This window comes from Chiroxiphia lanceolata, chromosome 1 (genome assembly GCF_009829145.1).
Source record: "Chiroxiphia lanceolata isolate bChiLan1 chromosome 1, bChiLan1.pri, whole genome shotgun sequence".
Classification (NCBI taxonomy): Eukaryota; Metazoa; Chordata; class Aves; order Passeriformes; family Pipridae; genus Chiroxiphia; species Chiroxiphia lanceolata.
Window position 1 is genome coordinate 138,165,412 of NC_045637.1, and position 25,578 is coordinate 138,190,989.

At 41.6% G+C, this 25,578-nt stretch overlaps 1 protein-coding gene across 22 annotated transcripts in view; it reads left to right on the forward strand.

The window, feature by feature from the left end:
• The window catches only part of KIAA1217 (KIAA1217 ortholog), a 338,228-nt gene that overhangs the window by 310,556 nt on the left and 2,094 nt on the right, over positions 1-25,578 (forward strand). For 13 of the 22 annotated variants that reach the window (XM_032700657.1, XM_032700632.1, XM_032700623.1 and 10 more), the window contains 9 exons: positions 1,724-1,899; positions 8,554-8,684; positions 8,928-9,075; positions 10,769-11,264; positions 12,037-12,217; positions 16,093-16,247; positions 16,847-16,993; positions 20,388-20,507; positions 23,612-25,294. In XM_032700657.1, coding sequence (XP_032556548.1) covers positions 1,724-1,899; positions 8,554-8,684; positions 8,928-9,075; positions 10,769-11,264; positions 12,037-12,217; positions 16,093-16,247; positions 16,847-16,993; positions 20,388-20,507; positions 23,612-25,294 — 3,237 coding nt within the window. The remainder of the gene's footprint in view (positions 1-1,723; positions 1,900-8,553; positions 8,685-8,927; positions 9,076-10,768; positions 11,265-12,036; positions 12,218-16,092; positions 16,248-16,846; positions 16,994-20,387; positions 20,508-23,611; positions 25,295-25,578) is intronic. The other 9 variants (XM_032700746.1, XM_032700742.1, XM_032700758.1 and 6 more) reach the window with 4 other exon arrangements.

Sequence of the window (25,578 nt, forward strand, 5' to 3'; positions counted from 1 at the left end):
CTGACCTTCTCACTGACCTCGGATCGGTTGTTTCTCATATCCTAAATCACTTCCCTGTGTCAAATTTCCCCACTTTTTAAAGAGCTGTGAATAAACTGTATGACTGAAGTGTTACATGCTCAATCACTCATTTATTCATTCATTTAGGTTTTCCTACTTAAAAATATAACATGATGAAAGAGGTTTGTGTCTCATAGAGTTTTGATGGCCTTGCAGTACAAGGTTTTAATTTATCAAATCCAAACATTGATCCCATAATGGGGAAAAACACACACATTTACTTTAAAATTGTCTTTTAAATAATCCAGATAATGTTTATATATTTGTGCTGTTCAAATATTTTTCAGCTTCATTTTTTCCCTAACTGCTAGCACTTATCTTCAGCTGAGTTCTGAGCTAACACCTCCTGCTTGTCACAGCTCAGATCACCCTCTACACACACCTGCAGTGAGGTGTTACCTAAGTTCCTCTCATCACAGTTGTGTCACTGGAGGAAAGAACCAAGCATAGGGACTGAAGAGTTGGGAGGATAGGGTTGAGTTTGCTCCTCTCATGCCCATACTGGTTGGAAAGAATTGCCTCAGCAAAGGCCTTTTTTTTCTCTGATTCTCGTGAATTCTCTTAAATCAAGTTAAAAAGAAGTCTTACTGCATTATACTGTCTTGTAGGTAACCCATTTTTGTGGTTCTTCCTATTAGGTCTTAGTTTTACTTTGTGTGTTAAATGTGGTTTGGCTGTTAAGCCTGGATGTTTAGAAGACAGCTGACAGTTCAAGTGCTAGTTTTAAAACTGGAATTTTGTCCCCCAGTTGACACAGGTGTTTTTAAAATCTCACAGTATGAGATGGCTGCTGCACTAACAGAATAGAGTTCATGTTGCCTATATCCTAAAGCTGTGACTAGGTGGAGTCCTGCTTATCACTTTGAATCTTTTGATTTGCATAAAAGACTGAAACAGGTTTGGTTTGTGTGAGCATGGGGCATAGCTGCTCTAGGGCTACCCACAGAAGAGTACAGTCTAGTTTGCTTTCTTAGCTGTGTTTTGCTCTGTAAGCTTAATATCAGCAAGAAAATTAATGCTTTAGTTACTTAACATCAGGCTAAGACAAGTAAGAAGGTGTGACCCTTGCAGTGCTCAGAAAATTACCGTATTATAAAAGAGGGTTTTTTTGGTGGGTAAAGAAGGTTTCGCGTATTGTGGATGAGCTGTATGTCTGTACCAAATTACACTGTGTGGCACAGTCCTTCCTCTGCCACTTGAGAGACTGAAAATTTCCATTCTGGATACAGCAGTGCATTCCAGCCATGACATTAATGTGTGGGATTATCCACTAGGCACGTATGGGCAGCATGATGCATAAGCCTATGAGATACATGCAAAGTGGAAGTCAAGCTTCCGGCATTCTCGTGAGGCGTAATTAATTCTTGATTCGTATGGAACAAAGCATAATAAAGGGGCCACAATCCTTGCAGAAGTTATGCACTGAAGGTGACATACTGATCCCAACATCTTTTGTTCATCACCTTGCAGCTGGAAGTTAGATATATGTGGAATACGTAGAACAATATTTATAGGTACAGTTAAAAAGGGAAAGAAGAAAGTAAAAACATTTGCTCACTGTAGGGCTGTGTTTATCCCAACCTTCTGAGCTCTGAAATGTATTCGTTTGCCAGGGATGTCAGTCAAGCAGGAAAAATTGAAGTTGATTTCTTTTGTGCAACAGCTGCAGAACCAGGAGATGCTGAGGGCAATGGTGAAGAAAGCAGAGCTGGAGATCAATGGCAAAATGATTGAAACAGTGAAGAGGCTTGAAGATCCTGTGCAGCGACAGCGCAACCTGGTGGAACAAGAAAGGCAGAAATACCTCAACGAGGAAGAAAAGATTGTAAAGAAGTTATGGTGGGTTGAGAAACCTCTTAAAATTTATGGCTTTTACCTGGCTTTTTCTTCCACAAAGTGGTAGCTTTCACCACTATCTTCAGTAAAACTGCACCTGTATGTGCTCTTTTAGCTGTGTTTCCTTGCTGTGTATCACATTGGCTGTAAAACTGTGTCGCTGGTCCTGGCTGGGAGTCTGTCTTTGCACAGCCCACTGGGTAAGTCCCAGCGGTACAAAGAGTTTCAGCCTCTTCAGAAGTCCCCTGCAAAGGGACAGATGACTGATGACTGTAAGGGGCATGACCACCTTTGTATTCTGAAAGCCTCCTTCTTCTCTAGCTCTACCCTTCAGCTTTATGTATTATGCTTTAGGGAAGGAGGGAGGAATTTCCTCAAGAACAAATGGACGCAAAGGAGGGTAATGAGTTTGGCTTCAAGTACGAAAATCATATTTCAATAGTAAATGCTTTGAATATTGCATGGGAGAGGTAGGGGAAACTCATAAATAGAGGATTGACTTTTAATTGCAGTCAGCAATGCCAGTCTTTGTCTAAAATGTACTCACTGGAATTGCCATACACTTAACTGCAGATAAAAATACTTTCCTTTTGTTTGTTGCTGTGTAAAGGCCCTTTGTAAGACTCTTTTTTTTTTCCCCAAAAAACTTTGGCCTACCAAGACTGGTGGGATCAAGTTGTTTGCTTTAGTCGCTGTTCAGAGTCAGCAGGAGGCAAGATGAAGCTGAAATCAATAAACAATTTAGCTAGTTCTAACACTTACATTTGTAAGATGTTATATAACTAATTATTTCTCATTATTGCATTTATTTCACACCTGAAGAATTGCTGCATAATAGAGAAAAACTTTCTAGTCAGTTTGTCAATGGAAATTATGATTGAAGAGCCATCAAGTACAGTTATTGACAGCTGAGGAGAGTAAATCTTTCCTGTTGATCAATGTGTTGTCAGATCAATACAATTTGTAATAAAAAAGGTGCATATGTAAAGACAAGGTAGAATGTTACTAAGGGAGAGTATGATTCCTGTGAAGAAAAGTTGAATGTGCAGTTAGCAGTCCATGCTACAGTATATAATCTTCTCAGCTGATTTGTAGTCTTAAATAACATTGTGTTGTAGTTTTAAGTAATTACCCTCCTATTCCTCACTTTATTCCTGTGTACCTCATTGCCTAGTTCTTAGATTGTTTATTCTCTGTGGAAAGAACAATTTATGTGCTGGCTGTTTATCGCATTGCCTCATAAAATGGACACTGAGTGAAGTCAAGTGCCAGTGGCATTCGCTGTTACAGCTGTTCTTTTAGGATATGACTTTACAATATGGTTCTTTTTCATCAGGTTTTGGAATGTTTCCTGTTTATAGAGTTTCTGCTGCTTCTATGCTACTTCATTTGTTAAAGCTACAGGGAAATGTCATAAATCATTCAAAAGTTAGTTCACCCCCTTTAGAGACATACTAGAAACAAACATTAATTTGCAAACAATTATTTTTCATCAGTTGTATCCGGTGAGATTCCTTTGTCATGTATTTGCTTGTTTGCAGGATCAGAGCCCAAAAGAAAAGCACATCTGACAACAATGCTTTAATTTCAACAGCTGATGGCTGTTAATAATGAGGAGCATACAGCACAAAATTACACATCAAATGTTGCTGGCAATATTGAGAAAAAGGCCAATATTCTGTGTAGGCACTTACCATTAAGCTGATCCCAGTGCAGATGTATAAACAAATGCAAAGCAAAAGGGCAAAAAAATTGTCATTTCTTAGTATTTCAGTTGTTGCCCTGTTGACCTTTCCTAAATCATAGGACTAAATTAGTATACTGTCTTCATGCAACACACCAAAGCTTAAGGATTTCTGCAACACTTACAAAAGTGTATTTACTACTCTGAGGTGGTAAATCTCAGCTTAAAAAGTTCTCCTTTCTGCAATTCTGAAGATTATTGCTTGAGCAGGGAAGTTGGACCAGATAACCAACTGTGGTCCCTTCCAACTGTAACCATTCTGCAATTCTCTGAAATAAAGAAATAAAAATACTGGCAGTTTCATGTTGTAAACAACAGAAATATTGGTGTACATTTCAGAGAAAGCTGTCTGTGTAGCAGCTATTCATGATGGTGCCTACAGAAGTGTGCCCATGTGTGTCACAGCTGTAGCAGCATTACAATTCAGATATCTAATGAAATCTGTTAAACATAGTGTTCATGCACAGTTGTTACAGGGAAATACACACTTGGAATTAACTGTGTAGGTTTTTTCTATCTTATCTTTTGATTAAGCATTAGAGATGTCATATATAACACTTGTAGATACCAGATTTAAAACTTACCAGACAAAGACAAATTATGATGCTATGACACATTGACTGATGAAGCATTTATGTCATGACAAGCATGTTACAGATGTGATTACTGTATGTTGTAGATTATTTTAAGCACTTTATTAGAAGGGGTTTTTAAGTACAGTATTTAAATCATGGCCACATGCAACCTGTCTAATGGATTACGATGCAGAGTAACCTACAATTTATACTTCGTAAGGAAAAGTATCAGATTTTTTTTTTTATAAGAATAACCATGCTAAATGAAAACAAAACTTCATTTAGCACTTTTGGAGAGCTACTCACACCAGATATTTGGGAAAGGGTAGAACATGTCAAAGTTCACAGAGCACACCTTGCTTTTAATGACTTGTAGTTAAGGGATCTGTGTAAACTGCTCTAGGTGACCCTGCCTTGGCAGACGGTTTGTACTGGATGATCTCTAGAGGTCCCTTCCAACCCTCAGAATTCTGTGATTCTGTGATTTTCCAAGTCAGAGACAGTATCTTCCTATGCAAAAGAGCTCTGTGTGGATTGCTTACTTTTCATGGACTTATGAATTTTTTAAAATTTTTGTAAACTTTGTTGTGTACAGCATCTAGGTGCAGTGAATTCTACAGAGTAATCCTTTTTTTGGGTATAAAGGATCTTTTTTTGTTTGTTTTTGAATCTTTCATCTGTCAATCAACCCCCAAACTCTTAAATCATGGACGGCAGAATATTCACCCTCATGATGTTAGAGACACCCCCCCCCTTTCCACTCCCTTTTTCCCCAGTCATGCCTTTTGGCACGAGTGACATGGGAATGGGGACACAGGAGAGCCCTGAAACAGCTGTGTCAGATGCAGGCACACCTTGACTTTGTGCAGTGGTGTGGTGTGACCTTCCTGTCCTCTTGTTCCACATGAGCTTTACGTTAAAAATCCAACATCTCGCAATGAATGATATAAACCTTAGGGTTTTGGGAGATTATTTGGTTTAGGTAGGGTTCATTTTGGTTTTATTTTTCCTTTCCTCATGAGTATTACTTTCCATTTACTAGGAGTTAATCTTTGGTGGTTTCCTGGTCAGTTAGTGTCAGATGGTCTATCTGGAGTCCTCTGCAGTCCCCTTTTATTTTCATTGCCCTGAATAATATCTGATTTAAGATAATTTAATATCTATAATATTTAAGATTTTTTTAAATTATAATATGTTAAAAAGCATCAGCCTAGCAGTGATCTCTATGGAACCCACCAGCAAAGTACATTCATTGAGTAAGCTGTTCATTGATCCCTTCTCTTTATTTCCAGTACTTTATCCATGAGAGAATTTCCTCTCTTGTCCCATGGCAACTTTGCATTCTTGAAAGCTTTTGCTGAAATACCTTGCTGGAAGCCTTTTGGGCTATAGCTTGTCCCCATGCTTTTGTTGTTACTTTGTGGATTTGTGAGAGTTACCTTCTTTTTACACAAACCACATTAATTCCTGCCTTTCATAGCATATTTATCTATTGTTCCATTAATTTTATATTGTTCATTCTTTATTTTGATATCTATCAATTACACCAGTCTAAGTGTCAGTCTCACCAGAGTACAGTTCCCTCAAAAGCACCATACCATTTTAAAACATTTGCTTCATCTATTCTGCTTTCCACTGATCTGGTACCAAAGCAATTTTAATCAAGAAGTTAGATGTTTAACATTAATAGTTCAACTGTTTCAATCTCAAGTTGCTATTGAACTCCGGGGCAAATACCATCTGGTCTGGGTGATTTGTTACTATTAATTTTGTCAGTTTGTTTTGTAACCTGCTCTACTGATACTGCAATCTGAGGCAGATCCTCTGATGCTTTTTTTGCCTAGAGAAAGATCTCAGCATAGGAGTTTGCCTTGGCTCCCCTGCATAGAACATAGATGCAGAAAAAATAATTTCTTTTACATTAGCTTTCTAAAACTGCATTAATGTGCATGTCTTCTTAATTTGGTCAGGTCAGTCTATAAAGCAAAGCTGTTTCCCTAGTTACAGAAAAGAAATGCTGGAGACGCTGGGTCTGTTTCAGACTTTGGGTCCTGGGGGATGAAGTTTCTTTTCCCTTGCAGTTACAACACGAAGCAGTGTAATATACTGTATCCCCTGTGTAATTTCAGGACCTGTTGTCTTGTTTGATATTATCACTGTATGGAATCAAAGGAGTTTATGATGACCCTTCCATTTCTGCTCAAAGAACAAAGGAGATGGTGAGCCACTGTCAGCTACCTGGAAGTCTTTTTTGTAATCCCATGTTTCCAGCAAGCATAAACCAACCAAAACATTGTAATATTGCTCTGTGTTTTCCTTTCTCTCCTTTCCACACATGAACAATTCTAAGCTTCTTTTTTTACCTTTTTGTTGTGTGGTGGATGGCAATATCTGAGAAGCTGCCTTTCCAGTGCTGATCTAGGAAAGGGATGGAGGATACCCCATGATTCCCAGAGCAGCACTGCCTAGCCCAAATGCCACTATCAGGGCATTAAGGCTAGAGAGGATGTATGACTAAGCAGTGTTCTGCAGAGCAGGAGCCTTTGCATTGTAGTGAGTGACAGAAAGCCAGATTCTTTTTCCAGCTTCTTCCTAGAGTGTCTGTTCCTTTTATTGCAAAGGCAGACAGAGACAGCAGATATCTGCATTATTGCAGCCTCTTCCACTGGAAAAATAGCCTTAGAAACGTTCCCTTGCTGCCATCGTGTGGTCCAGGGGGTTGTTTCCTGCCAGTCTGCTTGTGCTGTGGAATCAGCACTCTCCCAGCTTTCTCAAGGCAGTCTTAGGGAGAAGTGGTCTTAAAGTGGGAACAGGGTCATTTACTTCCTCTTATTTGTGATCTGTTCAGAATCAACTTATGATTCTTAATTCAAAATTATTTTATAGTTTCTAAAGTTAGTCGTTCTATTGAAATTAACTCTCTGCTCTTGCACTTACTGTTCAGATCCTGATACTACTTCTGTTTCTCTGTGTATCAGAAGTACTATTGTAATTTCATGTATTGTTCCATGTGACTGTGCTCCCAATTTAAATTGACCTACATGTGGAGTAGTACTGTAAGGAATTTTCTCCTTTTTATCTCATTACTGGCCACCTACTTTTCTTCCCCATGTCACTGAGATGGGTCTGGGAAATGGCTGGTTTTCTGTGGCAGTGCTGGCGCAAGGGAAATATGTGGAAATGCAAGACTTGCAGTTGGTACAGGGGGCAGGCTTCTCCTACCCCTTTTCAGACAATCAGCTCATACCTTGGTTCTCTTACAGCAATTGCAAACCCAATACCTGAGTGGATGTGAAAAATAAGGCCCAAGATTAGGTTAAAGCGAGTAGCCAATTTGTCAGCTCAGAGTTTCCTTTGCATTGTTTTTAATATGCAATTAAACTGCTTCCTAGACTATTCCTGGTATCTAAATAGAGGCGAATTTCTCTTAGAATATTCAAAAGATAATCTTTTTGAGGTATTTGCATGGGTGTTTGTCTAGTTGCACATCATGCATCTCAGGGAGTTTTTGTTGAGAAAATTTTAAGTATCTGTGTGGAAACTCCAGTTGTTTCAACCTTGAATGGAAAGAAGTGGCTCCTCCTCAAGCAAAAGCAGAGTTTTTGTGTCTGAAGGATTGCAAAATTTTATATTAAGTATGGAAGCATGGGGAAAAATATTGGAAAAGGTGATGAGGGAGCACTGGATGGAGCTGGAGGAAGCATAGCATGGCAGTGGATGGAAAAAAAATCTGAAGTGACTCATTCTTAAATGGAGGTGCTGAGCGAGAGCTGCACACAATGCTCACTTGCTGTTTCAGTCAGACTATTCATAGAAACAGGATCTTGTATCCTGTCTACCCGGACCTGGCAGATAAACAGGGTTGCACAAAGGGGCCTTTGGTGCCAGGTTTTGGGTCGTTGCTCAACTGTTGGCCATTCCTTTGTGTGTCCTCGGCAATGAGAAAACACAAGGTGCAAACCAGTACTGGATGTAGTGGTAAGAGTGTTATACCCTTCAAGGGTTTGCATCCCCAGAGGGCTGGCTGTTTGATGTGTTCTACCACCCCACCTGCCCTTTGTAGCACAGCTGCCCTGAGGTCAGTGTGCTCTGCACATCTGCAGCCTGTCAGAGAAACCAATGACTTGGGCTAGTTACAAGCCTGTTCCTATGCTGTGAGTGTCCAGCATTCTCACCTCCCCTTGTTCAGGGGAGGTCCTGGTTTTTTAGACTGTGTTTGTCAGATTTAAAGATGCCACAGTTGAGGTTTCTGGCTCAATTTACTCCATTTGTTTACATATATTTGCTTGTAATCCGAAAGTCTTGCTTAAATGTTATGTCCACTTTTTCTTTTGGCAGTGAGTTGGAGGCATTTGTTGAAGACCTGAAGAAGGATTCTGCTACTTCCAGCAAGACAGTTACACTGAAAGATGTTGAAGATGGAGCCTTTCTTTTGCGTCAAGTGGGAGAAGCTGTTGCTACTCTGAAAGGTATGTACTTTTCCTTTTTACTTGTGTTTCTTTTCTTTTAACCAGTGGATGAGACCAGTTTTGCCTTTGATCTGGGGGCATTAAGTTTCACTTCTGAAAAGATTTAGTGTTGGGATTAGGGAGCTTCCTGCACGGCCCCTGGAGAGAGGTAGATGCTTGACTGATTGACATTCACCCAATCATCCATTACTCCCCAGGGCTTTTATCATTCCCTCTTCGGCTTCACAGTTCTTTTCTTTGCAGGAGAGTTCCCAACATTGCAGAATAAAATGCGTGCGATCCTCCGAATTGAGGTAGAAGCTGTGAGGTTCCTAAAGGAAGAGCCACACAAGCTAGACAGCTTGCTGAAACGTGTGCGCAGCATGACCGATATCCTTACCATACTCAGGAGGTAAGGGGTTTTTTTTTTCCTTCATACCTAAGGAATTTCCTCAAGCAAGGCTGGAACAGCTTTTGGGTTTGTGTCCTCTCCCTCTCCTCAGGCAATTCTGAGAAATTCAGCTTGCTTGCAGTATTTATAAATTATTCCTAGAGCCCTCTCAAGGGATATCAAATTAGCCTTTCCTGTGCTCTGTGCAATGTTTCTGTTCTGACCAACAGCCTCAGTCATTGAAATCTTACAATTGAAACTAGTTCCCTCTTGACTCAGCACTTCCAGGTTTGGGAAGTACTTGGATGAGAAAACTTACAGAGTGCAACAGTCCCATATGTGAGCTAATTAACTCTAGGCATTTACAGCTTTTTAAACTAACTGAAATATTCTCCGACACTGAAACGTACATCCCCTAAAATGTAACAGTAAGCAATTAAACAAGAAAAGAATCTAAGGGGTAAAGGTATCCTAAACCTTCTAAAAGAAAGAAATTATTTACAACACGCTTCTGAATTAATGCAAATTCTTTATTCTCGTCTTTATAAGGAAGATGCATGTGAGAAAGTTGAAATATTAGATAAAACTTATGTCCACTAAGTGCCAGTGTTTAGCTGTGTTTGTCACAATATATGAGCAGTAAATGACTGCTGATATATATGACTCAGTAGGCATTGAATTTAATTCCTGCTCAAAACTGTCTGTGGTGGTGGTCTCAATTTTACATCAGTTACAAGAAAATGTAAATCCTGAGACTATTGTCACTACCGTTATTCTAGAGAATGTAGGGGTTGTCATCGTTTCCATGTATCCTGGAGCATATGTAAAATGGATTTGCCAGTAGTGGCAGATGGATCAAATGGGTTATGTAACAGGTCTTCTAAGAGCCATTACTTATTTTTTCCATGCAGATAAACATCTATATCCTTTCACATTAGTTTCCTTTTCTTAAAAATTACTACAGTTATTTCCTGTCTTGTCCTGCTTGGAAAGAAAAATAGAACAATAAGTTATGCATGCCAAGGTTTTACGGAAAGTCATTTTTTGTAGCAAAATTACATACTAAGCTTCATAAAGACTGTTTTAGTAATGGAAAAACTGATGGCATTTGATGGTTCTCTACACTCGGAAGCTCACTCATTTCACAGCTAGATGCCAGAAATAGTTGCCTCTTTACATCCTCAGCTCATCCTACCCTACACTGTTGACAGAGAAGACCTTTGTGGAGTATCATTTGATACAGAACCTTCATTTGAAGGCTCTGTTTTGGCAATGTGCCAGACTACTACTTCACATTATGTGTAACTTCACCTTTCTGTGCCAATAGTCCAGGAACATCTCATTTAACTAGATACAGTGTACAGCATTTAAGTCAACTGATTTCTGTTCTTTATTCTCTATTTTCTATTCTAAAAATCAACCCACTGTAACTCATGGTTTGGTCAAAAAGTGCCAGTATAACAGTAAAGGTTTGTAAACGTTTTAAAAGGCAGAACTATCCAAATTAAGACTGGTCTCTTCAAAATTCTGAGCCCCTGACTCTGAGAGAAAACTGTAAAATCACGTTTCTGAGAGCATCAGGAAGAAAACCCACCAGTTTGGTCATTTTGATATAGGCGCGTTTTCCTTGCAAGAATTTATTGTTATGTACTGTTCACGACTCACCTGTATGTTAACTGTGTGCCACACTGTTGTGTTCAATTTGGCTGGGCAGACATGTTACAGAAGGACTGCTGAGGGGTGTGGATCCATCCCAAGCCGTGCAATCCTCAGCTATGGAAAAGTCCACTGCAGCTGACACTCTGAAAAACCAGGAGGAGCACAAGCCTGCCCAGGGACATGCACAGCAAAATCTCACAGCAGTCACATCAGAGTCCCAGGTGTCATCAGTCAAGTCAGAAGTCATCCCCTTCTCAACAATGACTGTCCATCACGTGCAGAGCTCGCCAGTTGTCATCCATCAGTCTCAGCACTCATCAGCCCTGGTCAACCATGCCCAGGGCTCACCCACTGCAGGCACTCACAGCGAAGGTGTGCCAGGTCACCTCTCAGCCACCCCGCCAGCCCCCCTGCAAGAGCCCACAACAGGATCCCAGCCCACACAAGCCACACCAGCAGCACAGGTCTCTGTCAATGGCACCACCATGCAAAGTCTTTTCATTGAGGAAATTCACAGTGCAAGTACCAGAAACCGAGCTGTATCAATTGAGGTACGGTGTATTCTACTCAACCAGTTGTCCTCTCTTTGGGTCTGAGTTCCCTATCTCGCTCTTGAGGCTGCAGGTGGGATTTTTCAAATGCATTCTGGGGATTTATGTGCCTAACCCCTAACTACACGATACTTCTGAAGATACCCTCTGATTTTGTCCCTGCTCATTGCAGAGGGACTAGAAGACTTGTAGAGGTCCCTTACAACTCAAACTATTCTGTGATTTTAAATGCAACAGGAAAATTACATGTAACCAAAATGAATAACTCTGGTTTTTAAATTGCCTCTATTTAGAAAAAAAAAAATTAGATTTCTATTTTAGAATACCTTAGTTTTGAGCAATAGTATGTAATTCTCTGGCAACACTTGCATCCGTGGATTTCATTCACTTTTTAAATCTCCATATTCCGTATTATGGAGAAGTAAAAGTGAAAGAGTGTGAAGTTCCATTGGTTTCACACAGAGATATTGAGAAAACCCACAGGTGAACTGTTGTGTCTTACTGCAGACATGCACTCTTGCACTTTAATCACCAGTGTAAGGCCTCTGTTCCTTTAGTGAGCAGTGGCCACTGTGTGTTTGTGCCATATCTAGCACAATGGATGTCAGAACCAGTGTGCAGTTAGTGTTAATGTATTTCCTCTAGTTGCTGACTAGAACAGAAAGAAACTATCCATATTGACCTATAATGTTTACAAATGGTTTTTATTTTTAAATAAGTGATCAAAATGGAAGTCAGAGAAATAAACAGATGCTTTACTGGTTTTGTTTAGAAAGCTGAAAAGAAGTGGGAAGAAAAAAGACAAAACCTTGATCACTATAATGGAAAGGAATTTGAAAAGCTCTTAGAAGAGGCCCAGGCCAATATAATGAAGTCAATTCCTAATCTGGAGATGCCTCCTCAGCCAGCAGCCCTGCCTAAAGGGGATGCAGCAGAAAAGCTAGAAGTCTCAGGTAAGGTTTTCTAGGGTAAATGGCACTAAAGAATTGCATATCTGGAAAAGAGAGGTTATTTTTCTGACTTTCTAGAATGGTTTCAATTTACAGATTTTTGTGATGTCAGGGAAGGACAAAGCAATCTCTGAATACACAAAAATCTGCTTTTAAAAGCAAGAATAACTTGCTATGTGTAGGTAGAACAGCAGTAAAATTTGGCAGTTGCAAGCAGGAAGATCCAGGTTAGGTTTTAGGAAAAAAACTCATAACGAAAAGGACTGCATGAGGCAATGAGGAGGATGCAAGGTCCCTGTGATTGGAGAGAATGGCTTAGACTAGCATTGATCAAGAATAAGTAGAGCTACTCTGTGGTAGCCAAGGTGATGGGATGTCCTTCCAGTCCTATTTCGTTCACAATTTAACATACAAATCCATGTCTGAATTTCTTCACAATTCAAGGAGCAAAGAAGATGCCTCAGACAAATGCTAGATTTATCCCATTAGCCAAACATGAATCAGCTGTAAAATTCTTATCCAGCTACTTAAGCAATACTACATCTAGCTCTACTACTACGTCTGTCTCTGACAGAGGCAATGGGAGATACTGTCTGTGGGGAGCTGCCTTCTGCAGTCTGCTAGTAGTCTCCCAGTAACCCAGCAACTGATTTTAGAGGGAATATCTCCTCCTTTTCATATCCATTATGAAACTTTGACACAGTAATTCCTCTATACCTGCTTATACAATTTGCATCCCCACAGCTGTGGCAGCAAGCTCTCTGTCTTGTGAAGGAGCTTTCCTTCATCCGTTTTAAACGGATCATGTACCGGTTTCACCAAGCTCCCCATAGTTCTGATATTCTGCAATTTGGCAAAAAACAGCTCTGCATTCCCTTTATAAAATCATGAAATCATGGAGGCAGTGGATAAACCTTTATCATATCCTGGAGCTCACAGCCTGCCCCACAGACTTCAGACTGCAAACTTGAAGCTTTTCTGGTCCCTCCGTCCAGGCCAGCTGCTCCCTCCCCGGGCTAGATTCTGTTGTCCTTCTCTAACTCCACTGTGTCCTTCTGGAGCTGTGGAGGTCAGAGCTGCATGCTGCACTCAAGGTGTTGGCATGCCAACCTTATAAATAGCTGGAAAACAATGCCCTGGGGTTTGCGTGGACAAATTCATGTAGAATTTGGGAGGAGTGTTTTCAGATCCAGCATTTTGTTCTGGGTGCACCCTTGACACTGCCAAGTTGTGGCTTCTTGGATGTTTCACAACATACATGTTTAAAATAAATTCTGTTGAACCTCCCAAAATAATTTTAGAATTCTGGCACCATTCAGTGAGGTTACTGGCTTTCAACACAATTAGCTTGTATAATGTGTGGCATAAATAGAAAAAGTGCAAAAAAGTACCATATGGGTGCAGTGAGCTGTGACATCTTAAAAAGTGCAAGGCACAGTAACTGAGAAGTTTTGTAACTTGCATAGTTAACTAATCCACTTCTAGAATACAGTTTTGCACAGTGTGCAACCAGCAGATTTAAGAAGAAATTTGATGAGATTGAGACATTTGCCTTCTGTTGTGCATAATGAATCCTGTAATAGTAACATGCATACAGGAACAGCAAAACTTTTCCTTAATATCTGATTAAATATCTCACATACCACTCAGCTCTTCTGTGATTCAGGATGAAAAGTTCAATATCAGTCTGCTGTAGATTAGAAAACTGAGCACTATAAAAAAAGACAGACCACCTATTTACCAATATAATACATAAGAAACTTTGGCCATAAATTAGCAGAGCCCTCCTTTAGCTCAACTGCAGAACCCAGATAGATCATGTTGCCAGATTATGTTGTCTCAGCCATTCTCCACACAGAACCTCTCCCAATGAAGAAAACCTTTTTTTTGCTCTGCAAAGCACAAAGTAAAGTAAAATTACACACTTTGCACAGTCTTTCAGAGGGCTGTAAATATTTCTTTAGTGTCTTGACTCTAACACATCTTTGTATCAACATTGTTCAGTGAAAAATTTGGGGAATATTTCTAGCATGTACATTAGAAATTGGGCTCCTTCATCTCTCTTTGTGCCTTCATATATGAGAATGCCCTGATTTTTGCAAGCGCTGAGTGATCAGTAGCACTTTTTCATTAAAGACAGTTTATCTGACTGTCTCTAGGCAGGCATTACTATTTTGAAATCTTTTTGATTTATTTTGGTACAAGTAGAAGTCTGTATGGTGGAAGAAATTAATTCCAGTCTATCTGTGCCTGTTGAAGAATGCTGCAGTTTAGTGAAACAGCTGGCAACAAACAACTCCCATTTTGTTCACAGAAGTGCTGAGCACTTTGGCACCAAAGATAGGGTTCCATAAAGGGTAGGGTTTGTTCATGGGCAATCTCAGGCTCAGTGAGTTGAACTTATTCAATTACTCCTCCTTCTTTAAATATGCCAGAACTCAGCCATGGGGCGGGGGGAAAGTATCAGAATAAGGTCTTTCACTCAATTTTTTTCCTCCAAAGTTTTTTTCCTTCCCATTTATCTTGGAGAAATATAATTTTTAGTAAATAAAGCTTCAAAGATGGATTTCTATTTTACGTCTTGCCCAGTGTCACTGTACTGACTGTGAGCAAACCCCATCACCACCTCTCTGTAGTGACTCCAGGTAAGGGATGTGAAGGGAATTAGCCTCAATAACCTGTGCACGTGCCACACTCACTGACAACTTCTTTTGCCTGTATTCCTCCTTTTTATCTCTCATTTTGAAGATGGAGATGGATGTCTCAGAGATGTGAATGAGATGGTAGGAATAATGCTCTCTTTGTGTCTTCCATGTCTCTCATCCAGTCTTACTCTCATTAAGTGGGAGAAAAACTTGGACATTCTTGCAGTCAGAACCACTACCAGTTTGAGAGTAATGGGTCATGCCTATTAAAAGGAGCACAAGGATTTGCAAAGGTCCTACATCATAGTCTGCTAAACAGCATCTTTTACAGCAGCAGATCTTGCTTTGGACTGGTAGGACTACATCTGATGTAATTAAAAACTAAGTGGTGTGTATTGACCAAGGAAGTGGTCAAATGTAAAGTGCATCTGGAAATTCCTGCAATCCTGCAAGTGAGTGCCAGATAACCAGGGAGGGATATAATACAACAGAACATTTCATTAAGCTTAAGCAGCTTCAAAGAACATTTGAGCCAAGAAGGGAACAAAGATGAGGCTGGGTCAGACAAGGGCTCTGTCCAGCCCCAGTGGCCAGCTGGAGCATTGGAGGAGCCTGACACAGCCCCAGGAGTGTGCAGTTGGGCAATTACTTGCCCAGAGGGAACACTTAGCCCTAAACAGCTGGGTAATCCCAAAAGCTGGAGGTTTTATCTTTCTGGATTGTATTTATTCCAGCTGTTTATATAACACTGAGTAGCTGCAGAAAGGTCATTCTTTTGCTGTTGTAAATGAACATTGTAAATGGCAGTGTGAAAACAGTAGCTTTTGCCATGTATTATGCCTGTGAGCAGGAACATACAGGGGCAGGTCACGAGCAGGGTAATGCTGCTTCTGAAAAAAGTGCTGTCCAGAGACAGTGGGGAGGAGGAAGTGGCAGCTGGTGGGGAAGCATAGTCAGGGGGAATGCCAGTTTCAGAAACTGGTCTTCTCTTGGAAGACTCTCCTCAGATAGCAAGGGCTGGTTCTGCTCAGCCTTTGTGTGTGATATTTGAATCTTCTTGGGTAAGACAAATGTATATAGGGCTCTTATATGGTAATTCAAGGGCAAAACTGTGCATTCCTGGAATAATAGTAAATAAAGTAAAAATAAATGCCTTTCCAGTTGAGGCAGATATGCAAATACTGTTTTCCTCTCCTTCACCTATGCTTACTTTGTGCTGCTCTGTTCCTGCAGAAGAACTTCCTGATGGAGAACAGGATAATGACAAGCTGACCAAGTCTCCACCTCCTCCACCTCCACGGCGCAGTTACCTGCCCGGGTCAGGATTAACCACAACAAGATCGGGAGATGTTGTCTATACAGCCAGAAAAGAGGCTGCTGCTGTCAAGGTTTGATGATTCATACTCTAGGCAGTCAGACTGTTGATGAGTGGTTGGCAGAGAGACAGGCCACAGGCTTGGGCCTATGAAATAATGTTGAGACAGAGCTATGTCCTGGAGAGCTACTGAGACTGCTTACCAGGATACACTTCTCTTAGGCCAAATGAACAAGTAGGATTTGACCAGTTCTGTTTACAGGAGTCTTGCTGCTCATATTTCCTAGCAATGTAGAAGGCAAGTTACAGGCTGTTTTCCTTTAGAGTGGTAAGAAGATTAAAAATAAAAAAAAAAAGCATCTTTAGACAGGTGGGGACCATCAGCTCAGATTTCAGTGTTGTTACAGAAATGTCGCAAATTAGTTTCTTTGGGCTTCTTTTCCCCATCTGCTCTGTTCTCTGAAGGAAGTGGAGGGAAGTCCAAGTTAGGAAGCTTTTTAATCTGTGAACATGCAACATCATCAGCGATATTGGTTGCTTTTGAACTGATGAAGTAGCAGGAAGAGGGACGTTGCAATAGGGGAGTTGCAGTAGTGTTGAATTTTCAGTGTTTGCTTTGCATCAGGAGGGCTCAACTATATCATCTGTCTGTGCTTTCTTATCCACTTGTAGGAATGCAGTGAGGATGCTGGGCAAATAGCACAATCCAAAGCCCCTAAAGAGGATCAGGCATTGTCTCGGAGCACAGGACATGCTATAGCATCAGCTGCAAAAGATGAAGAGGAAGAGGAAGGAGATAAAATAATGGCTGAATTACAGGTATGCCTTTTGGGTTGCACATGAAGACACCTGTGCCTGGTATAATTTCTAGGGCCTCAGCACTATTTCTAGCTCAGAACATGAAGGGAAGTAGGTCTACCAGTCTCACCCAGTCCCACATTGTTGCACTGAGTGGTACACTTTTTGGAAGCACCACCCAAATTTTGTTCAAGAGGTCTGAAGCTGAGAGAGTGATCGAGAATGTACTAGCTGCCACTGGAGAAGCCTGCAAAGGTAGATGGGACAAGTAAAATATTGGTGTGCATTTGGTGTCATTGTCCCTGGCCTAGTATTGCTCACCTAGTACCAGACTGGCAAAGTGCTGAGAGCTTTGTTAACTTCAGTGGGAACAGAGAATGTGGGCTCTGCTTCTGGTGGGCTGTGCTCACTTGTTCTGTGAGCACAGAACAGTGAGCACAGTTTCCTGGAGTGTTTGAGCACTGGGACATTGCCTGTTCCCCATCGTGTAACTGGTACATTACTCTGCTAGTGGCATAGAAGTAGTGCTCTCTTGCTGGTCCTTCACTTAACATCACATAGGCCAGTTTACTTCAGTGATGGCCATGCTGCTGTAAAAGCCAACTATTCCAGCTGCCATCAGTGAGCTCCAGCTTCCCAGGGGCACCTGCTGTCCTCTTCCATGCCCACATGAGGAAAGGAGATGTGGGTCAGCTTAACTAGCTATAACTTCTGACAGTGTGTTTCACAGCACTGTCACGGCATGAGATGATTCCTGCTGTCCACCTGCCAAAAGGTGGGTTTGGTGCTGCCCAGGGAGCACTTGCAGCACAGGAGACATGGGCATTAAGCAGTAACTGTTATGTCTGATGGGTGCACCCTGCCCCTTTGCTCTGTTCTCACCCACCAGTGCTTCAGACAGCTGCTTTGCAGGGACCAACTGCTAATGACCAGAGTGACAGCAGAGCTGGGGACAGGGAAACTGTCACGTCATCTCCTGTCTCTGGGAAAGCAGCCTGTCTGCCTTGCAACTGGTGACAGTAAAGTGGAGATCAAGGTCTGGAAAGGGGGGCTGAGAGGAGCCAAGGAGGAGAAATAGGCGTGGTTGCTCAGCAGGGGGCTGTGTGTTTAAATGATAGTTTTGGGGATTAGAAATACTCATTTTAAAGTGATACCAAATACCAGGTATATTTTAGAAGGTTAACAGAGTACCGTGTTTTAGAAAGGGCAAATTTCTTGATCTAGGAGCTACAGGCTTATTAGTTTGATATCAGTCACAGTTAGAAAAAATGGAAAATTATGTATGAGATTCAATCAGTGAAGAGCTAAAGGACAGATATAAACAGTTATGCAGTAAATACAATGCAGTGGAGCATAGATCTATCAAAGCAAACAACACTCTTTGATCAGGTAACAGGTTTAACTGCTTAAACTGAATTGTATACCTATACACATTTTTGATCAAACATGATACAACATTCTGATAAAAATATCATACCTCAGAGTATACCAGAAAAAAAAACCCTGTCATAGGACAATTGAGTTGACTGGGTTTGAAAGCGCTGCCCTTGGTGCAGGTGTTTATAGGCAAGTCCTGTGGGGATCAGCTACTGGCCCAGTGTCACTCTGTACTTTCATCAAGAGCCTAGAAATACATTTAAAGTTATGATAGCAATCACTTAATGGTCATGTGGACTATAAAGTCTGCATGAAGAACAACAGCATATAGCCCAGGCCACAACTGCCTGGACAATGTCTTGAAAAAAACCCAGGATTTGCAGTAACAAGTTGACAGGAGCTCCCAGGTCAGTGCTGTTGCTACAAAATTATGTCTGCTTTAGATGTAGATGTGAGAACAGAGAGTATTTTCATCTCTGTGTACAGGATCAGTGAGATCAACACTGGGCTGCTGCACCCATATCTAAGTATCCGTGTGTCCCTCATTTGAAAAGACTGTTAAGAATATGAAGGTTTGGAAGAGTACAATGTGAAGATTTTTAATATAGCAGAAAAAGACATAATAATAAGCAGCTGCTGTAGCACAAAATGTATTTGGAGATTGTTACAGATATTTCAGAGCAAAGTAGATAAATTAACAGATTATCAATGGGAAATAGTGGCTTCTTTGTCACTTGAAGCCTGAAGGACTTTGAGGATGCCTGACTCAAACCTACCTCACTGGTCACACAAATAGGTAAGCTATCCAGGAATGCACATTTGCAGCCAGCACTGCACAGTGATAGTGGCAGTGATAGTTTTGCTCCTCCAGATCTAGGAGCCAACTGCACAGAGAAACTCAAAGGTAAGCTATTTGTGGGGAAAAGTCCATATCCTATATTATGAGGAGCAACACTATTTTTTCTATTAGTTTCATGTCATCTTAGGTACTCTGGTCTATAAACACAGTTGGGATGTGGTGGAAAAAACAGAAGAAACTCTACATCCTGATTTTTTCACTGTATTTTTTTAATTATTCTTTCTTTTATGATTTGCATAAACATGCAATACATATTAGGATTACAGTCTTTAAAGAACAGGCCTGATTCTAATTGTAATCAGGGCTCTTCATTTCATGAGTTACCAGGAATTAAATAATTTCCCTAATACATGGTATAAAAATAAAATCTTTCTGCACGTCATGGTGTGTCTGACTCCTGTAAACACTTCTCCCTCTTCGCTTTGGCTGGCAGAGATGTCCTGCCTGTACATCTCACTGAAGGTGTGCTATGCGAGTAGAGACCTGCAGAAATTCCAGGGATGCACATTTGCAGCCAGCACTGCACAGTGATAGTGGCAGTGATAGTTTTGCTCCTCTAGATCTAGGAGCCAACTGCATAGAGAAACCCAAAGGAAATGGAGGGAGGATAGCGAGATAAAGGGATAAAAAGTCCAGGCCTTGCCTTGGGGTACACATGGTGGAAGGCCAGTGGTCCACAATGTCCATATGTTTGGGACTGTCACCGTCTGGTGCATTAATGAAGACTGTGGAAAAGACACATCTCCATGGCTGAAGTTTTAATAACAGCTTGTGTGGGGAGAAGTGGAGTTATGTAAGTCTTGCATGACTACCAGCCACTAGGAAATAGGTACTGTCACAAGCCAAAGTTTGTCATGGGCTTCCTACTTAAATTTGGATAGTCTGTAACACCTTGGTGTGCCTTCATCTCCCCATCTGCAAAATCAGAAATCAATCTCATCCTCCTTACAGGGAGCACTGAGGTTGGCATGATGTTAGAGTGTGGTCTTGGCAGACCAGAGCAGATGCCCTGGTTCTCTTAGGCTGATAGTCTAAAGTATCTATTATTTCACAAGCTTGTAGATAACATTATTGACCTGTGACTATTAAAAAAAATGCTCCCTTTGTAGTCAGTCATCTCCAGATGTTTCTGTGTAAAAATTCTTGGTCTCCTGATAACCTGCAGTATTTATTTCCTAGGCTTTCCAGAAGTGCTCTTTTATGGATATAAACTCAAACAGTCATGCTGAACAGTCCAGAAATGACACACATGTTAAAGACATAAGGCCTGGGACTTTAATGCATCACAAGGAAAAGAAGGTAACAAGTAGCAATTGTAAACATGCCACCCGGTCTTGGCATAACCTTCTTTCCTTCAAAACTAATCTTATATCTCACATCCTGTTCTTTTTAACACCCACCCACCACTGCCCAGTGGCTTCCTTCCTTTTGTCTCAGTATGGTTCAGAAACTCTCACATGGAACATTACAATAAACTACATTATGTGTCTCATCAGCAATTATACAGTGGTTGCATGAAGTTTTATGATTCTGTAAAATCAAAATTAAAAGAGGATCCATCAGTTTCTTCCAAAGAGATGTTCTTCTTAGAACATCCATCCTGTACTGTTCTGGTAGTGGATGGTGAAGATCTCTCCTAAGCTTGATTCTCCTAGAGGGTAATAAATGGTTCCTCTCAGTCTCTAGAGCCAATTTAGAGAACTTCTGGTGTATTTTATTTCATTTGTTGGTCCCAGGAATAATTATTAGATATCCAGGAATCCCATTCAGTTTATTGGTTGACAGAGTCAAGGTGGATAAGCAGAATTTGCCCTTATGCTAAAAGTTAGTGCCCAAAATTCACTCTTCAGTTGTGGGACTCAGAAGGAGGTGCCACGTATCTGGGGCTGTAGCCAAGCTGGGGTGAATTTCACAGCTGTGTCTGCACTGGAGTTGGCAATTGAGTTGATTGGTCTTAGCGGGCAGCAAATGAGCAGGATAAGAAAAGGACAAATATTTCTGCCCTTGGTTTTTCCGTGAAAGCTGTGTCACTGGCTGGGTTTAGGGGGTCATGCAGGCATGACAACTTGTCAGCCAAATGCCACTTTGCAGTGATGAGGGGTACAGAGGAGGAGGACACACAGCTCTTCAGCACAGCATTTCAACTTTGTCGTGCACTTTGTGTGTAAGGTCAGGGCATTGCACTGAAGGACTTGGCTTGGAGCTGCCCAAACAGCAGTTCTGCTCTAAAGCTGCAAACACCTGGCTGGGGGAGGGTAAATTAGGTCCATGGGTATGAGGGAAAAATTGCTTTGTTGAGGAGTGTATGACGGCATTACAGATAAAAAAAAAGGTGTGAATTCATCCTCATTACTACTGGAGAGTGAATGAAAAGATCATATTGTTACATGAAATTCTGGGTAACCACTCAGGACACTGCACATCCTGTAACATAAACATTTCTTTGAAAGGTGCTGCCAAGTAGTTGCCATAAGCTGCTATTTATTTGAATAACACAGAGTCCAGGAAATTAAGGCTAATGAGATCTGTTTTTGTAATCTGACATACAGAGTGTTTATTGACTTTAAATATGGAGCATTATGGTCATGATAAACTCATAGAGGAAATGAACTTAGTTGCAGTTTTAGTTTTGTAGTAGAAAGGCAGCAGTTCCTAAAATGAGATGTATTGTACAGTGACACCACAAGATGTTGCACTGAGGCTTGGAACAAGAAGAGGAATTTGCTAAAAAAGATACAGTCAGCATATCCATAGGCAACAAGTGCCATTAAGTGACTTGGCCTAATTCTAGGAGGGTCTGGCATGTGATAGGACTGGGAGGCACCACTTAGCAAGCTGGGGATCACAAGCCCTGGTGTTTTGTTCCAATGCAGGCTCTCAGCATGAAGTGCAGACAGTGTCAGCCTGCCCATTGATGAACCACTGCCTGTGCTGATTTGCATGACAGCTCCTCCTTATTTAGAAATATGAGGGATGTCAAGGTATCCATGGAGCAGCTGTTCAGCCCTGTTACTGCTGAACAAGCCTTTGTAGAGGTGAACTGTGATTCTGGTCTGTTGCTGACTTTCTCGCTGCTGTGTTTTGATTGTGTGTAAAGTTTTTCTGTGTAAAATCCTCAGACAGTATATAAGAAAATATCACAAGGTGTAGAAACTACACCTGGTGTCCCTCAGAATGCATGGGGAGTGCATGCAATAGCCAACCTGGTGATTTCTGTACCATCACTCATTCGTCTCAGTTGGGAGAGCAATGCTCCTGACAGTTCTGTACATCTTGATGCTTATATAAGTATAATCTGTCTTCTGGTGTGTTAGGAGTCAGCTTCTAGTGTCAAGCAATGTCAGCAGTATCGCTTTTGGTTCACTGTCTTCAGGCACTTGAGGCCAAGTTAATTTCATTGCTGGTGAGTTGTCTTTTGACTGTAGATTTCTCGTGCTCTTTCATAGGCATGGTGTCTCTCCTCAGGTCATTCCCTCACCCTGATGATTGGTGTTTATCCTAAGCTGTCACTAGCACTTAAACCAAGCCCCAGAGAAAAGCCTGGTATTATGAAACAGCATCTTCAGGGGTCCTCACTTGAAAATAAAGAAAAATGTCCCCTTAAATTTGCTTTGCTGGGAATATACTACTTTTGAGCCAGTGGATGACCTCTTTGTGTGGTGTTTGGAGTTCTGGTATAAACGAATATAGTTCAGTGTTTCATTCTGCACTTCCACAGGCACTGCAGGGTGCCACTGATCATTTTGAAGGAATACCTTTAAGCTGCAGCAAGGAATTTGCTCAGCCTGTGATGATATTAACTGTGACGGAGCAGTGCTGCTCAGGTGTGAGCAACATTAGAAGCAGCAAAATGTAACTTGAAAATCAGCTTTTACCGGTATAAAACTTTCTTTCAAGGTGAGCCAGACTCTCGTGTTTGGCTCTCTGGAGAGTGAGCAAGCCATAGCCCCCTGCTGTCAGCCTTTCCACATCAGGCTTTCTTTGATGTGTCCCAGCAGAATGTAATCGGATACTGTGAATCTTTTCAACTTGAATCTTATAAAAACCTGGGATTTTTTTTTAGCTGTAAGGTGAACAGGTCAAGGTAGCACTGAGTTGGAAATAAGGTAATTAGTGTGCTTTTGCATATTCTGGAGGCCTTGTTAAAACAAGGTAACATCCCATCCTGACCACATGCATAGCACAAAGCAGGAACATCATGCACTGTTCTGCCAGAATTTGGAATTTTGCCCTGATGAGAGACAGAAATCAGATGACAACTTCAGACATGTCTCTGCAGCTGTAAATGGAGTGGTGAGTTCACGAGGTCTGCACTTCCCTTGAGATTAATTTTGGGGGAAAAAAAAAAGTCCTGTAAAGGTAAAAAGCCCTGAATAACTAAGTAATCCAACTTTCCCCCTTAGGTGTATGGGGCTACAACAGGATCTCCCACAGATAGTGATCATCCTAAAGAGAAGAGGGAAGGGAAAACTGAAGAAGAATTGGGTTCTGATTCATCCAGTTCAGCTGACAGTAAAATTGGCTTTTCAATGAATGACAGTCCTACCTTTAGCAAGGGTTTGTTTGTAGACAGTACAGACTATTCTAACAAAAACCTTCAGAATAAGAGCACAAACCTGTCTGGTGTCAGTTTGCCAGAGGATGACAGACGAAGAGGGGCTCAAGATATTTCAGGATCCCATATTCCAGCTCTCGAAACTGGAAAACAAAAGCCAAACTACAGACTCTCAAGAGATGCTCACCAGGGCCTGCCACAGGGTGAAGCCTTGCAGAGCACAGGCAAGCACATCCCTGTCAGCAGCGTTGCCCCTCTCGTGAGGCACACCCAGGAGGCCACAGGGCCTCAACCTGCCTCGCAGGAGCAAGAAGGTTCTGCGGTGAACTACAATCAGGTTGTGCTAAGACCCAAAGTGTCCAGAAGTAATAGTTTGAACAGCATTGAAGAGATAGACTCTCCAGCTACTTCTCCAAGTGAAGATAGCCCACCCACAGAAAACATTGCCTTCATGATTACCAAAACAGCTGTGCAGGTCCTCTCAAGTGGAGAAGTTCACGATATAGTCAGCCGGAAAGGAGGAGATGTGCAAACAGTGAACATCGACGCAAGGAAGGACGTGGCATCAGAGAAAGGTATCCCAGAGAACACAGACAGCGAAGAGCCAGTGGTGTGTCTGGACAAAAAACCTGTCATCATCATTTTTGATGAACCAATGGATATCAGGTCAGCGTATAAGCGGCTTTCTACAATTTTTGAGGAATGTGATGAGGAGCTGGAAAAAATGATGACAGATGAAAAGATAGAAGAGGAAGAAGAGGAGGAAGACAATGAAACACATGAAGTCTCTGAGAGCCAGAAGGAAGAGTCACCAGTAGTTAATGACAGAAAAGCAACTGCAGAGCATTCAGCAGCTCACAGTCTCCAAGAGCAGTACCTGTTTAACCTTCAGTCTGACTCTGCAGAAAGCAGACCTCCTGCAGAAGAGGAAAACACAAAGACAAATTTGAACAAATACCGTCAGATCTATGGGCTAAACATAGAAGCAAACTCAGACTCTGCTGATCAGTTTGGAAGCAGGCAGGATTCTAAGAAAAAATTCAAGTTTAAATTCCCTAAAAAGCAGCTGGCTGCTCTGACACAGGCAATACGGACAGGAACCAAGACTGGGAAGAAGACCTTACAGGTTGTGGTCTATGAAGAAGAGGAGGAAGATGGGACCCTGAAGCAGCACAAGGAAGCGAAGAGATTTGAAATCACTAGGTCTCAGCCTGAGGAGAGTGACAAAAGTCCTTCTGGGAAGCAAGAGGGACCCTCCGGAGCTGCAGTGCCCCTATCTAGGACTGATGAAATTCGACAGAGTACATACAGGACACTAGACAGCCTTGAGCAGACTATAAAGCAGCTGGAAAACACCATCAGTGAAATGAGTCCAAAACCTATCCCTGAAAACACATACACCTCTGAGGGAAGCACTGTCCCCTTCTCTGCCCAGATAGTACCAGAGACCCCATCCCGAGAGCGTGTAGTGCTGGATGAGAACCTTGCTGGCGTAGAGCCCCCTGCGTCCATCCCAGCCACTTCACGTAAGGTACCTTAGTCCAAGAAATCAAACCTCCAGCTGCTTTCTAAAATCTGCAATAATCACCATTAAACAAGAGGGTCTTGTGATTTGTTTGCTTCCTTTCAGGTGGCTTGTTTGGGCTCCCCACAAGGTGTCTAACAGCTAATAGACCAGTGGTTTTGGGGATTTTTTTAATCTCTGCTGCTGATTGGTGATGGGCAAATGCAGGGGAGCTGGGCCGAATAATCTGCTGTGTGAAATGACAAGCGTCACTGACACGAAATCCAGGCTGATCAGTAGCTGAGCAGTTT